This window comes from Staurois parvus, unplaced genomic scaffold (assembly GCF_062004578.1).
Source record: "Staurois parvus isolate SC_StPar_1 unplaced genomic scaffold, SC_StPar_1.0 ptg001026l, whole genome shotgun sequence".
NCBI classification, from domain to species: domain Eukaryota; kingdom Metazoa; phylum Chordata; class Amphibia; order Anura; family Ranidae; genus Staurois; species Staurois parvus.
In genome coordinates this window covers 747,545-765,795 of record NW_028318822.1, presented here as the reverse complement: position 1 = coordinate 765,795, position 18,251 = coordinate 747,545, and the positions used below count along the sequence as shown (strand labels likewise).

The 18,251-nt window shown below is 46.5% G+C and overlaps 1 protein-coding gene across 1 annotated transcript in view; it reads right to left on the bottom strand.

Annotated features, from left to right (window-relative positions):
- Window positions 1–18,251, bottom strand: part of LOC149441097 (NACHT, LRR and PYD domains-containing protein 3-like) — a 66,800-nt gene that overhangs the window by 44,301 nt on the left and 4,248 nt on the right. The window contains exons 2-5 of the mRNA XM_089657731.1: window positions 12,573–12,676; window positions 8,460–8,620; window positions 5,734–5,911; window positions 4,108–4,173 (exon numbers count right to left, since the gene is read on the bottom strand). Coding sequence (XP_089513857.1) covers window positions 4,108–4,173; window positions 5,734–5,911; window positions 8,460–8,620; window positions 12,573–12,603 — 436 coding nt within the window. The 5' untranslated portion in view covers window positions 12,604–12,676. The remainder of the gene's footprint in view (window positions 1–4,107; window positions 4,174–5,733; window positions 5,912–8,459; window positions 8,621–12,572; window positions 12,677–18,251) is intronic.

The following is an 18,251-nucleotide window of genomic DNA, read 5'->3' as shown; positions in this document are numbered from 1 at the left end:
ATCAGTTTAGGTTTGGGTTTGTTTCACCTTGTTGTATGTATTTGTGTTAGCTTGGGGTTTGGTGCACTGCGTTTATATTTGTATTGTTAGTCTCAATAAATTATATCATTTACTATATCTGAAGCCTGCGTTTCCCTGCGTCAGTACACACACCTCTGGTCACACCCGCATCCCTGACATTACACCAAGGCCAATCCTGACCAGAAGTGGCTGCACAGGGAAGCCATCTTGGCTTATTGTTGCTGGGAAGGATGGATCTTGATGAGGTTGTGTATTTATCTCTGCTAGTGTTTGATGACAAAGACTATGCTTATCAGACTCTTAAGGAGTATCCCCGGGATCAACTGCTAGAGCGTATAAGGATCGCTCATTGTCTAGTAGATCAGGGCACAGAGTTTTCTGAGGTGCAGCCATTGATCCAGGTTTGTGCTGAGTTGGCTCGGTCCTGTACCCCTGAAAGCAGGAATTAATTTTTTCCCCCATTTAGTGTGGATCAAGTAGAATCACTGGTATGGTTGTTGGAGGATGATCCAGATTGTTTCCATGAGCACTATGCAGCTTGTCCATCACATGTGCTTATGGATTGCATAAACGCAGTGCAGTCTTTGATCAGACAGGCTATGTGTAAGCTGAGTTTTGTTAAACCAGTACTGCAGACATGGACAGATTTGTTACACCCAGCCTCAGTCAGCTTGCAACATCATTCCTCTGCTCAAGGCACTCTTCCTGCATCCCCGACACCACCCCAGTGACAGCCCAGTATACTCTGCTAACTACCACATACCAGTCCCCTGCTCCCACTCGCTGCACCTAGTCCTCTGTAGCAACTGCTCCCTCTCCTGTTCCATCCTCCAGCTCTTCTCTGTCTTCCGCTGCTCCATTTGTTTACAGACCTGCGTTTACTTACAGTGCTCCAGTAACTAAAACCAGAAAAAAGCAAAAATTCTTTCCAACCAATACCATCCTGCCAGTATCCAAACCGGTCAGCCTCCCATCTGAGAACCTGCCTTCCGTGGTTCAGCCAGGTGCCTCGGCGCCCACAATTCAGCCTGATGTCTCTACCCAGCCTGATGTCTTTACCCAGCATGATGTCTCTACCCAGTCTGGTGAACTGATCCAGCCTGATGATCCTATTATGCCAGGTGTCTTGGTGCCCGCAGTCTTGCCAGATGACTCGATGCCCGCTCTTCCACCAGATGACTCGATGCCCGCTGTTCCACCAGATGACGGTGCCCACTGTCGGGCCGGTTGACTCAGAGCCCGCTGTTGTGCCTGGTGACTCGGTGCCCGCAGTCTTGCCAGATGACTCGGTGCCCGCGGTCTTGCCAGATGACTTGGTGCCCGCAGTCTTGCCAGACGATCCAATGCCTGATGACCCAGTGCCCGCTGTCATGCCTGGTGACCCGATGCCCACTGTCGTGCCAGTTGACTCAGAACCAGCTGTCATGCCTGGTGACTTGGTGCCCACTGCCTTGCCAGATGATTCGGTGCCCGCGGTCGAGCAAGACGATCCAATGTCTGATGACCCGGTGCCTGCCGCCCTGCCTGGGGGCCCGGTGCCTGCTGCACCGCCTGGGGGCCCACCGCTCCGCCTGGAGGCCTGGTGCCCGCCACTCCGCCTGGGGGCCCGGTGCCTGCCGCCCTGCCTGGGGGCCCGGTGCCTGCCGCTCTGCCTGGGGGCCCGGTGCTTGCCGCCCTGCCTGGTTGCCCAGTGCCTGACGCCCTGCCTGGGGACCCGGTGCCCGCCGCTCCGCCTGGGGGCTCTGTGCCCGCCGCTCTGCCTGCTGCCCTGCCTGGTGGCCCGGGGCCTGCTGCTCCGCCTGGTGGCCCGGTGCCTGCTGCTCCGCCTGGTGATCCGATGTCCAGCCTGAAGTGCCTCCGTCCGGTACCCAGCCTGAAGTGCCTCCGTCCGGTGCCCAGCCTGAAGTGCCTCCGTCCGGTACCCAGCCTGAAGTGCCTCCGTCCGGTGCCCAGCCCGACGTGCCTCCGTCCGGTGCCCAGCCCGACGTGCCTCCGTCCGGTGCCCAGCCCGACGTGACTCCGTCCGGTGCCCAGCCTGATGTGCCAGTCTTTGATATCCCGCCAGTCACCGGACCTGGGCGGTGGAACATTTTGCCCAGCTAGGACCATTTGGAGCGTCCTGAGGCCGCTCCTTGAGGGGGGGTACTGTCAGGAATGGACTTGCCAATAGTGGTGGGACTCACCTGCCTTGTGGGCTGCAGTACCAGGGCTGGCCAGCGGGTGCTCTCAGCAATCAGAGACTCACCGCTGCAGTCAGCCAAAACACCTGAAGCTGATTGCAGGGGTTGTATTTAAGGAATGGCCAGACTCACAGTCAGGGCCTTGGTGTGTGTTTTTCCATGGGCCCCTGTATCTTGTAACCTGCATTCCTGTTCCTGTTTCTGCCTGACTTGTTGCCGACCCTGCCTGATCCTGACCTCTGCTGACTTCTCCTGTTTGATCCCTGGCTTGTGACCCTGACCATTCTCTCCGCCTGCTCCTCCTGTACCTACCTGCCCGATAGTTATCGACCCGGCCTGCCTGACTACGTTGTGCTCTATATGTGTATGTACCTGTGTATCTATATCAGTTTAGGTTTGGGTTTGTTTCACCTTGTTGTATGTATTTGTGTTAGCTTGGGGTTTGGTGCACTGCGTTTATATTTGTATTGTTAGTCTCAATAAATTATATTATTTACTATATCTGAAGCCTACGTTTCCCTGTGTCAGTCCACACACTTCTGGTCACACCCGCATCCCTGACACATGGGGTTGGATCAATCATGCTTTGGGATTGTGTTGCAGCCAGTGGCACAGGGAACATCTCACGAGTAGAAGGAAAAATGGATTCAATACAATTTCAGCAAATTTTGGATGGTAACTTGATGCCATCTGTGAAAAAGCTGAAGTTAAAGAGAGGATGGCTTCTACAAATGGATAATGATCCTAAACACACCTCGAAATCCACGGGGGATTACATCAAGAGGCGTAAACTGCAGGTTTTGCCATGGCCTTCACAATCTCCTGACCTCAACATAATTGAAAATCTATGGATAGACCTTAAAAGAGCAGTGCGTGACAGACAGCCCAGAAATCTCAAAGAACTGGAAGACTTTTGTAAGGAAGAATGGGCAAAGATACCTCAAACAAGAATTGAAAGACTCTTGGCTGGCTACAAAAAGCGTTTACAAGCTGTGATACTTGCCAAAGGGGGCAGTACAAGATATTAACTCTGCAGGGTGCCCAAACGTTTGCAGACACCATTTTTTTGTTTTCTGTTATTTTGAAAGTGTAAATAATGGAAATAAAATCCAACTTTTGGCGACATATTATAAGAATGTCTAATCTGTAATTTGATGCCTTTTGGAGATTTTTCCATCTTTCCTTGGCTTCTTTATGCACATTAATACAAATTTTTAGCTGGGGTGCCCAAACTTTCGATCCCCACTGTAAATATACACTGGTCATATGTCCTCCATCATTGATATAAGACAACAGATTTGTCTTATGAACTGTTCCTGTGTAGACTTCATATATGAGAAGACAACAGATCCCAGCCCAGTTTGGTGCCAGATGGCCTTTAGAAGAACGCCAGTATCTCTCTGCCAGGGCTGGGACAAGGGGGGGGGGCAGGAGGGACAGCTGCCCCGGAAGCAGATGAGCAAGGGGGGAATACATGCAGGATGGTACACCAATTCTAAGGCATATATTAACAATGTGGAAAAGGGGGGCAATTCTGGATTCTTGCCCTTGGTGCTAGACGACCCTGTCCCATTACTGCTATCTGCAATTGCTGGTTGATCTTCAGCTTTCCAGTGAGCTTGTTCCTGTGTTCTCTTTGCATCTGTGGATTCTTGTTACTGACTTGGATTGTCCCCTGACCTGTCTTCTGCCTGTCTCGTGGCCTGACCCTGGCTTTCTAATGGATCTTCTCTCTCTGCTCTCCTGTGTATGACCCCAGTTAGAATCCTAAGTACATGAATTGTATGACTTGAAGAGGAAAGTCTGAATTCAGGGAACACATAACAACACCACCTCTGCACTTTGGAGGAAATTGTTTTTTTTTAATCAAATATACTGCATTATACATTACTGTATATTTTTTCACCTCTCAGCTTTGGACTCAGTGAGCATCCAAGTTCATCCAGCAGAATCTGCTCCACCAGACCCTCACCTATTGAAAAATAAATACAATTTATGACTTGATCATACCCAGTTGAGACAGACCCACATAATGATAAATTTTAAAGATGTCTAAACATGATGTCCAACATTGTTTTGCTTCCACTGTGTGATGAGACACCTAGCTAACAGGTGGGAAGCCTCACGTTCGTCATTCACGGTGTGTGCCGCTAGTAATACGGAGTCATGTCAGAGCTTACCGAGCCTCGAAGAGGGCCAAAATGTCTTTATGGACCTTGCTTTGTGCACTGGCGTGCAGTCATGTTGGAACAGGAAAGGGCCATCCCCAAACTCTTCCCACAAAGTTGGGAGCATGAAATTGTCCAAAATGTCTTGGTATGCCTTAAGAGTTCCCTTCACTGGAACTAGGGGGCCAAGCCCAACCACTGAAACACAACTGCACACCATAATCCCCCCCTCCACCAAACTTTACACTTGGCACAATGCAGTCAGACAAGTACCGTTCTCCTGGCCACCGCCAAACCCAGATACATCCATCAGATTGCCAGACAGAGAAGCATGATTGGTCACTTCTCTAGAGTCTAGTGGCGGCGTGAATTACACCACGGCATCCGACACTTTGCATTGCACTTGGAGATGTAAGACTTGGATGCAGCTGCTCGGCCATGGAAACCCATTCCATGAAGCTCTCTACGCACTGTTGTTGTGCTAATCTGAAGGCCACACCAAGTTTGGAGGTCTTTAGCTATTGACTCTGCAGACAGTTGGCGACTTCTGTGCACTGTGTGCTTCAGCATGCGCTGACCCCGCCCTGTCATGTGACGTGGCCTACCACTTGATGGCTAAGTTGCTGTTGTTCCCAGTTGCTTCCACTTTGTTATAATCCCACTAACAGTTGAGCGTGGAATATTTAGTAGCCAGGAAATGTCACGGATGGACTTATTGCACAGGTGACCACCTATCACAGGACCACTCTTGGAGTCACTGAGCTCCTGAGAGCGACCCATTCTTTCACCAATGTTTGTAGAAGCAGTCTGCATGCCTAGGGGCTTGATTGTATACACCTGTGACCATGGAGGGGATTGGAACACCTGAATCACATGATTTGGAGGGTGGGGACAATACTTTTGGCAATATAGTGTGTGTGTGTGTGTGTGTATGTATATACAGTATATATATATATATATATATATATATATGTTTTTGTTTTTTTAATATACATACTGGGTTTTTGTTTTTTTTTTAATTTCTCATATATTTGTTTCTCTGTATATTTTTTGTATTTGTTTAATAGCCCTGAAGAAGGTAGAGTCTTTTCTCCTGAAACGCATTGGCTTGATGTACTTGACATTACTCTTAATAAATGCCTCTCAATCGACCATCAAAAATGCATTCTTTTGGACATCGGGCACTCCTTTTCTACTATCCCACAGGCAGAGGCATGATGGGACTTGTAGTTCCATAACAGCTGGAGGGTCATTAGTTTGACACCCCTGTTCTAGAGTTTTAGATGACCACATCCCCTCTGTACAATGCGACTCTTCCCTCTGTTTGCACGGTTACCCTAATTGCAAATATAAATTCCAGTTACCTTTCTGGCTGATTTCTCCCAGAACGGCCAAAAAATTCAGATGAGGATGATCTTTCTGTACTGCACAGAGACATTCCCAGAGTCCAATCACAGCTTTTCTTCCCAGATCCTGAATGTCTTGTAACAAGGTGCAAGAAAAGGAAGCCCGGCTCATGTGTTTTCTCCTTACTAGGTAGGTCTGAAAAACACATGTATCTGATGACATATAATATCTGCAGTACACAGATAGATTTTTTTCTACACAATTCTTTTTAAAGTTTATGAAAAGATAAAGAAAAATAAAACTTATAATTAACTAAAAAACTATTCTTATGCACTACATTTTTACAACGCAAACCATGATTTCCTTCAGGGGTTTGGCATGGATGGAATTATATTAATAGTTTCAATAAGTCTTGCTTCACACCTATGCAGGTTACGTTTGAGCCATTTCTGCATTGCATTTTTGCTGAGTTTTTTGTGCTGTTTTTGGCGCGTTTTTCATGTTGCCCTTTTTTTTAACATTCTTCTTGTTGCTAGGCAGATTTAAAATGTAAAACACACAAAAAATGGCACAAAAACGCAGCAAATACGCACTACATGTGTTTCTGCAGCATTTCCACTTCAGTCTATAGAACCCTAAAACGCAACTTTTTTCGTTCAAAAAAGTCCCTGACCCTTTCCAAAAAATGTACCGGGTGAAAACGCGGAGATGTAAACATGTCCCATAGGAAATCATGTTAAATGGTGTGAGAGATAGGTAGAGGGTAGTAGATGCTGCAGGTCTAAAATACAGACGTCTACCTGTAGCTTAGCTCCCAAATGTCCCTGATTTCAAGGGACTATACCTGATTTGGTCCCTCATTCGTCCCTCATTTTGGTCTGATCCCTATATTTATCTTTCAAAAAGTGTTTCCTAGTGCTAAACCTTTCTAAATTGCTGCATTTGTAAATTTCAAAACCAGTATAAAGGAATAGTAGTGGTAAAAAAAAAAAAAAGCACTTGTGGGTTTAACTAATCTTTTTTTTGGTATAATTCTCCTTTAAAGGGGTGTGGCAGGGGGTGTGTCCTATGCCTACATACCTTTGCTAATAGGTATCCCTTGTTCCGATTTCAAAAATTTGGGAGCCATGCTGTAGTGGCCTGCCACACCTTCCCTTCATGGCTGAATCCCAGACTGACCAGTAGAACTTCATTTCTGAGTAGTGGTGACACTTTCCCCTAAGCTCTCTCCCATATTCCGCTCCATCACAATAAAGGGAAGCTTCACTGGCCATTAGGATTGGGAAGAACCAATCTTTTCATATTACAAATTAAATTTAATGCAATCATTATTCAATATTGACTCCGATGTGTATATAATATTAATGTGAGTCCATCTCAATTGACCATGAGAATTATTCAATAAAAGCCCTAGAACGTGTATCTTCCTTTATAGTTGTACATATCACCAGTTGCTTGTGTTGGACATGCATTAATATTCACCACAAATGCTGTGTTCCTCCATCTTTCAAAATATCTGCATTCCAGACAAACATAACTTACTTTTCATTAAGGCCATAGAGAGCCTTGCCCTTTAAGTAGGGCCACCACTCAATTCCAAATCCAAAGGGGGATTAAGGGGAAGAGAGAATTTGTGATGGGGAAAGGGAGGTGGGAGAGGTTTAGGGCTGAGAGGGGGGATTTAGAGAGGGGAAAATTAGTGCTGGGATGGTGGAATTTGGGGGGAGGAGAATTTGGGGGGATTTGGGATGGGAGGGTGGGGTTTGGGGGGGAGGATTTGTAATTGGAAGGATAATTTAGAGGAATTTGGAATGGGAGGGTAGAATTTGGGGGGGCGGATTTGTGATAAGGAGAATTTAGGTGGATTTGGGATGGGAGGGTGGAATTTAGGGGGGGGGGATTTTTGATGAGAAGGAGAATGTATGGGGATTTGGAATGGGAGAGTGGAATTTGGGGGGGATTTGTGGGGTGACCATAGCTGTGAAGGTGCAGGAATTGGGGTGATCTGAGGTATGAAGGTGCATGAATTTGTGCTTCTATGAGGTGTGAAGTTGCAGGAACTGGGTTGACCTGCGGAGGGAAGGTACAGGAATTGGGGTGCCCTGAGGTGGGAAGTTGCAGGAATTGGGGTGACCTGAGGAGGGAAGGTGCAGGAATTGGGGTGACCTGAGGTGGGAAGGTACAGGAATTGGGGTGATCTGAGGTGTGAAGGTGCAAGAATTGGTGCTTCTATGAGGTGGGAAGGTGCAGGAACTGGGTTGATGTGAGGTGTGAAGTTGCAGGAATTAGAGTGACCTGAGGTGGGAAGGTGCAGGAATTTGGGTGACCTGAGGTGGGAAGGTGCAGGAACTGGTGCTTCTCTGAGGTGTAAAGGTGCAGGAACTGGGGTGACGTGAGGTGTAAAGGTGCAAGCATTGGGTGATGTGAGGTGTGAAGGTGCAGGAATTTGGGTGACCTGAGGTGGAAAGTTTCAGGAATTGGGGTGACCTGAGGTGGGAAGTTGCATTAACTGGTGCTTCTCTGAGGTGGGAAGGTGCAGGAATTGGCCTGGGCAGGAAATGTATGAAACAGTCCGGTCTAGAAGTGGTTAACCTAGTAAGCTCAGAAGGCAGGGCATTGGGTCAACCTTAACTTTCACAAAAGTCAAGATTTGCACATAACTTTATCAACAATTACAATCACGATATCTTATTCACTGACGTAGACAAATATTGCATTTCATTTCAAAATATTTATGTCTTACATCTGTGCTTAAGACTTTCTGAGATTTTAGCTCTTTCAGGAAATCCTTAGTGTTCATGTTCTCCAGGATGTAGCTCAAATCATCCCTGTAATACTCGTAAATCCTCCTCAGCGATGGATCGTCACACTCAGACAGCTGCTGAAGAAAGCTCCTAATGTCCTCTGTAGAAACACAGAAAATGTAATTACAGGATTGTGGCTTGAACTCAGAATCCTAACTATCACTGAGAAAGTCTATGGGGGTGATTTACTAAATCTGCAGAGAGCAGTAAAATAATGCACATAGGGAAAAAGGATTCCTTTAGAGCAGGGGTCTCCAAACTGCAGAGGGCCGGATGTGGCCCTTTGCTAGCCTTTATCCAGCCCTTGGGGCACAATTCCTCCCAATGATATGAAGCAGTATTCCTCCCACTGACACCAATGGGGCACTATTTCTTCCACCGATAACACTTATGCAGTACTATTCCTCCCATTAATAGCAATGATGGGGCACTATGCTTCCTCCTACTGACCACCATCCCTGAGGCCATGTTTATTCTCATTGATGCTGTGATGCTGTGCCCGGAACATTTTCTACCCCCACTGGCCACAGTCCAGCCCTCTTAAAGTCTGAAGGACCATAAACCGGCCCTTTGTTTGAAAAGTTTGGAGACCCCTGCTTTAGATAGTACAACGCTGGGGTCCATTGTTGGCCAGCACTACAGAGGGAAAGAATTTGAGGGTACTTATTTCAGATGATAAAATGATTTCAAATGACCAAACAGTGTGACCAGGCAATGGGAGTTCTAGAATTCATCACTAGGAGGGTTACCAGCAGGAGGAAGGAGGTCCTGATTCCTCTATATATATCACTAGAGTGGTCACCAGCAGGAGGAAGAAGGTCCCGATTCCTCTATATATATCACTAGAGGGGTCACCAGCAGGAGGAAGAAGGTCCCAATTCCTCTACATAGATTTTTATATTGCTAGAGTGGTCACCAGCGGGAGGACAAGTAGCAATCTCTTGTATGACTTTCAATGAAGCCGCTGGAAGGCTGGAATGGAGAGGAGGAGATGCGGCTTACAACTGCTTCATTGAAAGTCATACAGGAGATAGCTGCTTGTCGCTGCCCCCACCGCTGCACTGATCATCCCTGATCGTTACATTTTTTTCTGGCCCCCCTAGATGTGTGCTCTTCAGTGCCCAGCCCCTCCCTCCATCCACTGCACCAATAGGAGAAGAAGGGGAGAGGCTGGATCTGCTCTGCCTCCCCTTGAACCCGCCCACACTCCAGTCCACGCAGTTTCTGAGGATGTGTGGGTGGGAAATGGAAAATAGAGCAGCCAACAGGTCTGATGCTTCTGACTGAGTCATTTGAGTCTGACATCCCTTCCTTCCACCCACCCCTCCCTCTCTTCCTTCCTTCCATCCACCCCCCCCCTTTCCTTCCTGCCACCCACCCCTTCCTTCCCTCCTTACACCCAATCAACCAACCCCTCCCTTCCTAGCACCTACCCCTCCCTTCCTTCCACCCCTCCCTCCCTTCCTTACACCTCTCCTTCCACTCCTTCCTTCCTTCCTTCCTTCCTTCCTTCCTTCCTTCCTTCCCTTCCTTCCTTCCTTCCTTCCTTCCTTCCTTCCTTCCTTCCTTCCTTCCTTCCTTCCTTCCACTCCTCCCTTCCTTCTACCCATCTCTTCCTTTGCACCCCTACCTCTCTTTGTTGCACCCCTCCCTCTCTGCCTTCAACCTCTCCCACCCTTTCACCTCTCCCTTCCTTCCCACCCACCCTTTCACCTCTCCCTTCCTTCACACCCCTCCCTTCCTTTTCATCCCTCCCTCTCTTCCTTCCACCCCTCCCACCCTTCCTTCCTTTCACCCCTTCCTTTCTTCCTCCCTTCCTTCCTTCCTTCTTTCCTTCCTTTCACCCCTTCCTTTCTTCCTCCCTTCCTTCCTTCCACCCCTTCCTTTCTTCCTCCCTTCCTTCCTTCCTTCCTTCCTTCCTTCCTTCCACCCCTTCCTTTCTTCCTCCCTTCCATCCTTCCTTACTTCCACCCCTTCCTTTCTTCCTCCCTTCCTTCCTTCCACCCCTTCCTTTCTTCCTCCCTTCCTTCCTCCCTTCCTTCCTTCTTTCCTTCCTTCCTTCCTTCCTTCCTTCCTTCCTTCCTTCCTTCCTTCCTCCCTTCCTTCCTTCCTTCCACCCCTTCCTTTCTTCCTCCCTTCCTTTCTTCCTCCCTTCCATCCTTCCTTACTTCCACCCCTTCCTTTCTTCCTCCCTTCCTTTCTTCCTCCCTTCCTTTCTTCCTCCCTTCCTTCCTTCCTTCCTTCCTTCCTTCCTTCCTTCCTTCGTTTCTTCCTTCCTTCCTCCCTTCCTCCCTTCCTTCCTCCCTTCCTTCCTTCCTTCCTTCCTTCCTTCCTTCCTTCCTTCCTTCCGTATAAAACATTTAACAGTGCCATTTCATGAGATAATTGCATGTTTAGGGGCGGAATTAAGGGTGGGGCAGGATAGGGGTTGGGTGGGGCACCTAGTGGTGAGTAACTCTTAAGTCCTGGCTAGTAGTTCAAGACTTGAAATTTTGAGCCCTGATAATACTACAAACTGCCACTGTACTATACACCGGCTGGGAAGGGGTTAACACCTCAGGGTACTCAAGGGGTTAAATGTGTGCCTAACTATGGGTAATGTGTGTAAAGTGTGCTGCTTTTACTTAGTGATCTCTCAGTTTCTCACCCCTGCTTTGCAGAGATAAGAAACTGATAGATCACTGCCCCTGTACAGAGCTCTGTGTTGTGGACGAGCACAGAGCTCTGGGCTGCAATCGTACACTGATCACCAGGTCCTGGCTGTAAATCATTGCTGACAGGCTCCTGATGTGTACAATCACAGAGGGCGCCGCTCGAAACCTGGAAGTGAGCAGGGGTGTACGGGTACATCGCTTCATCTACAGCGCCCGCCCGTCCTCATTACATTGCGGGAGGGTGGTCGCTAAGTGGTTAATAATCCAGATTGATCAGATTCGGGCGATATCTGGTGGCTATGAGGTAGACGCTACATTTCTTTTACAAGATGCAGCAGCCTGCAGGTAACAGAGTACACATCATCACATATAACTAATGTGTTTGGTGCTGTACCCCCCCCCCCCCCCAAAAAAAAATACTATATTTCAGCTTTAATATTCAAGTATATTTGAATATTAATTTTCTAGTCAATTATTTACTAGGTTATTTAGTTGCTTTTTAACCACTTCCAGTCCGGACACTTTCACCCCCTTCCTGTCCAGGCCAATTTTCAGCTTTCAGCGCTATCACACTTTGAATGACAATTGCGCGGTCATGCAACACTGTACCCATATGAATTTTTTACCATTTTTTTGAGACAGATAAAACTTTTTTTGGTGGTATTTATTCACCAATGGGATTTTTATTTTTTTGCTCTATAAATGAAAAAGTCCAAACATTTAAAAAAAAATTGTTTTTCTTATAAAATTTAGCAAATAAAAATCTTTCATCATAAATCTTGACTAAAATTTATTCAGCTATATTTTTAGTTATTTTATTTTGTTATATTATTATTTATGGTTTTTTTTACATACTGTCAACCTAGCAGTACAGTGTCACCATAGTGACACTGTACTACTTGTGGGGGGTGATGAAGATTTTTTTTTTTTTACACTGATTGCTTTTACACCCATAAAGAATGTAAAAGCAGTCATTTCTCCTTCTCTCTGGCTGCATTCATGCAGCCATTGAGAAATACTGTGTGAGCTGTGATTGGTCACAGCTTGTCACATGGTACAAGGCTGTTGTGAATAGCCTTGTACCATGTGACCTCTGTGATCATTCACAGATTTCACTAGTAGTAAGCAATGAGGTCAGGAAGTGACATTTTGCTTACTACTAGTCATGTGATCACTGACTGGCCAATCAGTGATTACATGATTGGGACCTCACACAGAGGTCCAGTACAGCAGGCACTAGATCGTGGTGCCGTGCGCTCCCAGGGAGTGCGCACAGGCAGTGAATGCGGAGGCTGCTCCTGCACTGCTTTCGCCTGGCCGTTTATGTACATGGGCCGGAAGGGAAGTGGTTAATGTAAAGATGATATAAATAAAATAGAACGACTTATTGATGCTTACCAGGTAATTCCTGCTGGTAGGATCTCTCCATTTAGGATAGCAGCAATCAGATTGTCGAGTACAGGAGACACGGGACACAATCATTGCCTTTCTGATGATCTGCGCTGGTAATAAAGATCATGTGAATGTTGGTAAATGGATGAGGAAGAATTTATCGACAAATAATAAAAGCCGTGTGAGAGTTCTCCAAGGCCTTGTTCACACTTCGTACAGCAATATGCGGGGTATGATGGCGGAGTGCACTGCATTCATGTAAGCATGCGGGGGAGAATTCACAAAGTGGCATCTTACTACATCCAAGTATGTGCTGAGATCAGGGCGGGGCTAGACTGTTGTGCATCCCCCCCCCAAAAAAATAATGAAACTTCCCCTTTAGTTCTACTTCACCACTCCAAGCATGCATCCCCTCCCCCAAATCCCCCCTCTTAGCATAAATCCCCCCAATCCCACCTCCTAAACACAAATCCCCCTAAATCCCTGCCCAGCACAAATCCTTCCTCCCCACCCAAATCCCCCCTCTATGCCCAACCCCCCCAATTCCCCCTCCTTACACAATTCTACCCCAATCCCTGCTCCTAGTACAACTCCCCCAAATTCCCCCTCTCAAGCGTAATTCTCTCCCCAGTCTCCCCTCCTAACACAAATTCACCCCAATTCCCCCTCCTAGCACACACCCCCAACCCCCCCTCCCAACACAAATCCACCCCAATCCCCTCTCCTAGCACAATTCCCCCCCCCTCCAATCTCCTCCAGCACAATATTCCCCCCAACACAATATTCCCCCCCAGTATAGTGTCCCCAAAAACGCAGCGTTAGCAGGATCAGCCCTGACACCTGCCAGCACCTGCGTGTAGCCCCTATGCTTACTCCCCTTCTCCCCCAGCAAAGTGCAGTGTCAGTAGGTCACTGTCACTTGATACATTGCATACAAAAAGGCAGTGTTCGAAGAATCAGGCCTGATCTCTGCTAGCACTTACCGGTAAATTTTGATGACTCTCATATGCAGCAGAATGCCAGTACTAGTGCCACGCTAATTTTGATGAACTGGTGAGCACCAGTGGCCTAGTACATCCTGGTCTTTCACATACCAGCACTGCAGTATGCTAGTCCCATAAGTGCAGTACAAGCTGGTATGGTGGCAAGCACAAGTATTGTCCCGCAAACCACCAAGAATTTGCACACAGGCCCGTAGAGCCCGTAGTATCCTTCCGGATGTGCTTGCAAATCCCGATTGGCAGCCCACAAATTCTACAGCACCCGTACTTCCCCCATTCACTGCCCAACCTGGAATTCAGGTGGAAATGGCAAATTTAACTACTCCCCTTGATTTTTTGGAGCTGTTTTTCGTGGAAAATCTGTTTGTATTGATTGTGGATCAAAGCAATTTAGGTGCATAACAATTTATTGGCACTAACCCAAATTCAAACCTTGCCAGACCATTCGTATGAAAACCCATTATGGTTTCCGAATTTAATTTTTTTTTGGACCTAACACTCAACAGGGGCATTACTAAAAAAAATGAGTTGCGGTTGTATAGGTCCGCAGACCCGATTCATCATATGCCGTGTTCTCTGTTGCCATGGTCAGCCATAGATATTATAGCATAATGTGTTTTATGCATTTCAACAACAATACACTCTGTCGTCCTCGGGGTAACCCTGAATTCGGCCGCTCTTAAATCACCTTAACCAAAAATTGCCTTGCATTCAAACAATTTCTCTCCAGCAAGCGTGCCAGATATGGGGTCAAGATGTAGAAGACCTGTGAGAGGACAACAGGCTATAATTATAAGTTTTGGATTTACGAGGGAAAAGATAGTCACGTGGAGCACCCCGGATGCCCAGACTACATGGGGAGCAGTGGCAAGATAGTTAGGGACTTTGTGTCATCCTTTTTCCATATGGGGTACCACTTATACGTGGACAATTTTTATTGAAGCGTGCCACTATTTAACCACTTGCCTACCAGGCACTTATACCCCCTTATTTACCAGGCCAATTTTCAGCTTTCAGCGCTGCCGCACTTTGATTGACAATTGCGCGGTCATGCAACATTGTACCCATATGAAATTTTGATCATTTTTTTCTCACAAATAGAGCTTTCTTTCAGTGGTATTTAATCGCCACTGCGCGTTTTATTTTTTGCGCTATAAATAAAAAAAGTGCAAAAAATTTGGAAAAAAAAAAAAAGTTTCTTTGTTTCTATTATAAAATTTTTCAAGCAGGTAATTTTTCTCCTTCACTGATGTGCGTTGATGAGGCAGCACTGATGGGCACTGATAGGTGGCACTGATGGGCACTGATAGGCAGCACTAAAGGGTACTGATAGGCAGTAATAATGAGGTGGCACGGATAGGCGGCACTGATAGACAGCACTAATGAGGTGTCACGGACAGGCGGCACTAATATGCAGCACTGATAGGCGGCACTGATAGGTGACACTGATGATGGGTACTGATAGACGGCACTGACTGGCATCACTGCTGGGCACTGACTGGCGGCACTGACTGGCACAACCGCTGGACACTGACTGGTGGCACTGACTGGCAGCACTGCTGGGCTGCACTGGTGGGTGGCACTGATGGGCAGCACTGATGGGTGGGCACAGGTGGGTGGCACTGGTGGACACAGGTGGGTGGGCACAGGTGGGTGGCACTGCTGGGCACAGGTAGGTGGCACTTCTGGGCACAGGTGGGTGACACTGCAGAGTGGCACAGGTGGGTGCACTGCTGGGCACAGGTGGGTGATCTGCAGGGCACAGGTGGGCGGAGCTAGTGGGTGCACTGCTGGGCACAGGTGGGCGGAACTTGTGGGTGGCACTGCTGGGCACCGATCATCAGGGCACTGATCATCAGTGCCCTGATGATCGGTTCCGATCCCCGCTCTGACAACTGCCGGTTCTCGGCAGTACTTTCCTCACGATCTGACAGCGTGAGGAAAGTGCAGCCGAGAACCGGCACTTGCATTTCCCTCTGATCAGCGTGTCATTGGACACTGCTGATCAGGTGGTAAAAGGCCGCTGTGATTGGCCTTTTACCACATCAGGTGATCAGCTGTGTCCGTAGGACACAGCGATCACGGAGATCGCCGGGTGCGCGCCCCCTGGGGCGCGCAGGAGAGCGCGTTCTGGGCGGACGTCATATGACGTCCACCCAGAACTGGCCGGCCGCAGTGCAGCCGTCATTCGGCTATCTGCGGTCGGCAACAAGTTAAACATTTGTTCAATCTTGGAACTGGCGCTTGTGGCAAAATGTGACCCAATGTGTTCCCACCATTAGAAGTGGGTGGATGCAGGGCGGTATATTCTAATGGTGGGCATACCACACAATTTTTCTGGCAGAGATTTCTTCTCATTTTTTCATTCAGTCCACAGGCTGCATACAAAAAAAAGAACATAGCATATATACCCAACAAGGACCAGCGACATACTGGTACATCACTGGACTTTGAATGGTTATATCAGGATGATGCCTACAGCTGCAGGCATCATCCTGGTATTGTTTTGTTCAGCCAGCGATCGGCTTTCATGTAAAAGCAATCCTAGTGGATAATTAGCTGCAGGATTGCTTTTACAAGCAGCGGGAGACTATGACCCCCTCCCCTGCTGCTTTCCACGGCCTTCTTAGGCAGTCCCGTGCTATCGGGGGAACCTGAGAATGCAGTCGGTGTTTCTGCCAGCTGACCATAGAGCTGATTGGAGACCAGAATGGCACCAATAATCTTTATAGTCTAAAAAATTGGAAGCTGCAAGTCTTTCATCACTTCAGTTTCGCAGGATATGTAAGGGAAGAAGAGATATCTAGAGTCTGATAAACCCCAGATTTCTCCCCAAAAATATATGTCAATGCCCATTGAAGTTATATGGGATATTTGTATTCCCTGTGATAGCATTAAAAGTGATAAAAAAAAAGCACCCTTTGCCCCCGCGCGAGCACTTGCGTGCACGAGCGTTGACCCAGTGCCAATATGTAAACAGCGGTTGCACCATGCATTTGAGGTATCACCGTGAATGTCATATCAAGAACAATAATTCTAACACTAGACCTACTCTGTAAATCTAAAATGGTAGCTTGTAAAGGCTTTTAAATTGTTGCCTATGGATATTAAAAATGTATGCAGTTTGCCGCCATTGCACGGGGCATGCACAGTTTTAAAGCATGTCATGTTTGGTATCTATTTACTCAGCATACTGGTTATATTTTACCAAATAGTTGGCCAATATATTGTGTTTTTGTGCATTAAAAGTAAAAAAAGTTTATTTTTTTTACAAAATTTGCATTTGAAAAATTGCTGTGCAAGTATTATGTGACATAAAAAATTGCAGCACCCACCATTTTATTCACTAGGGTGTCTGCTTTAAAAATATATGTAATGTTTGGGGGTTCAAAGTAATTTGCTAGCCAATAAACACTTTTTTTCATGTGATCAAAAAGTGTCAGAAAAGGCTTGGTATTCAGGTGGTTAGAAGAGAGAGTGATGTGTGGCATAAACTTCTAATGCTGGGCATAAAATGCCCCCACCCCCCAAAATGACCTATTTTTGGAAAGTAGACACCCCAAACTATTTGCTGAGAGGCATGTTGAGTCAATAGAAGAATTTATTTTTTTTACCACAGAAACAATTGAGTACTGTCCAAGATACTTTTTTTTTATATTTGCACTAACATACAATCTTGAGGACAAGCTTTCGGGGAGTGTCCCCTTCTCCAAGGTCCAAGCAGTACTCCTTCGACCTTGAAGAAGGGGACACTCCCCAAAAGCTTGTCCTCAAAATTGTATGTTAGTGCAAATAAAAAAAAGTATCATGGACAGTACTCAATTGTTTCTGTCGCAAGTGCACGAATACGGCTACAATCACCTCAAGCAAAATGGAAGATATTTTTTCACCACAAGTTTTTGGAAGATGAAAATAATAATAATAAAAATAAATAAATACATAAATAAAAATAATATATATATATATATATATATATATATATATATATAAATATATATATATTATTTTTTTTAACAAAATTGTCACTTAAATGATTTACTGCTCACACAGGCCATGGAGTTACTCCCCAAAATACATTCTGCTACTTCTTCCTTGTATGGAGGTGCCACATGTGAGAGACGTTTTGGCAGTCTAGCCAAGTACAGGACCCCAAAATCCAATAAGCTCCTTCAGGCTTTTAAAGGGCTTTATTTCCTCATTACATTTCCTGACTACCTATCACAGTTTCGGAGTCCCAGAAATGCCAGGATAGCACCAAACACCCCCAAATAACCCCTTTTTGGAAAGTAGACACCCCAAGGAATTTGATAAGAAGCATGGTGAGTATTTTGCAGATCTCGTTTGTTGCCACAAAGAAAGAAAACAAACACATTTTTTCTTTTCTTTTTTTTATTTCAAAACCTTGTGAGAAAAAATGAGATCTGCAAAATACTCACCATGCCTCTTTTTAAATTCCTTGGTGTGTCTACTTTCCAAAAAGGGGTCATTTGGGGGGGTTTGGTGCTATCCTGGCATTTTAGCGCCTCCGAAACTGTGATAGGTAGTGAGGAAGTGTAATGAGGAAGTTATGCACCTTCAGGCTTTCAAAGTGGTCATTGGATTTCAGGCTCCTGCGTGTGGCTAGGCTCCCAAAAAGTTTCACACATGTGGTATCCTCATACAGGCCACTGTGATTGGCCTTTTA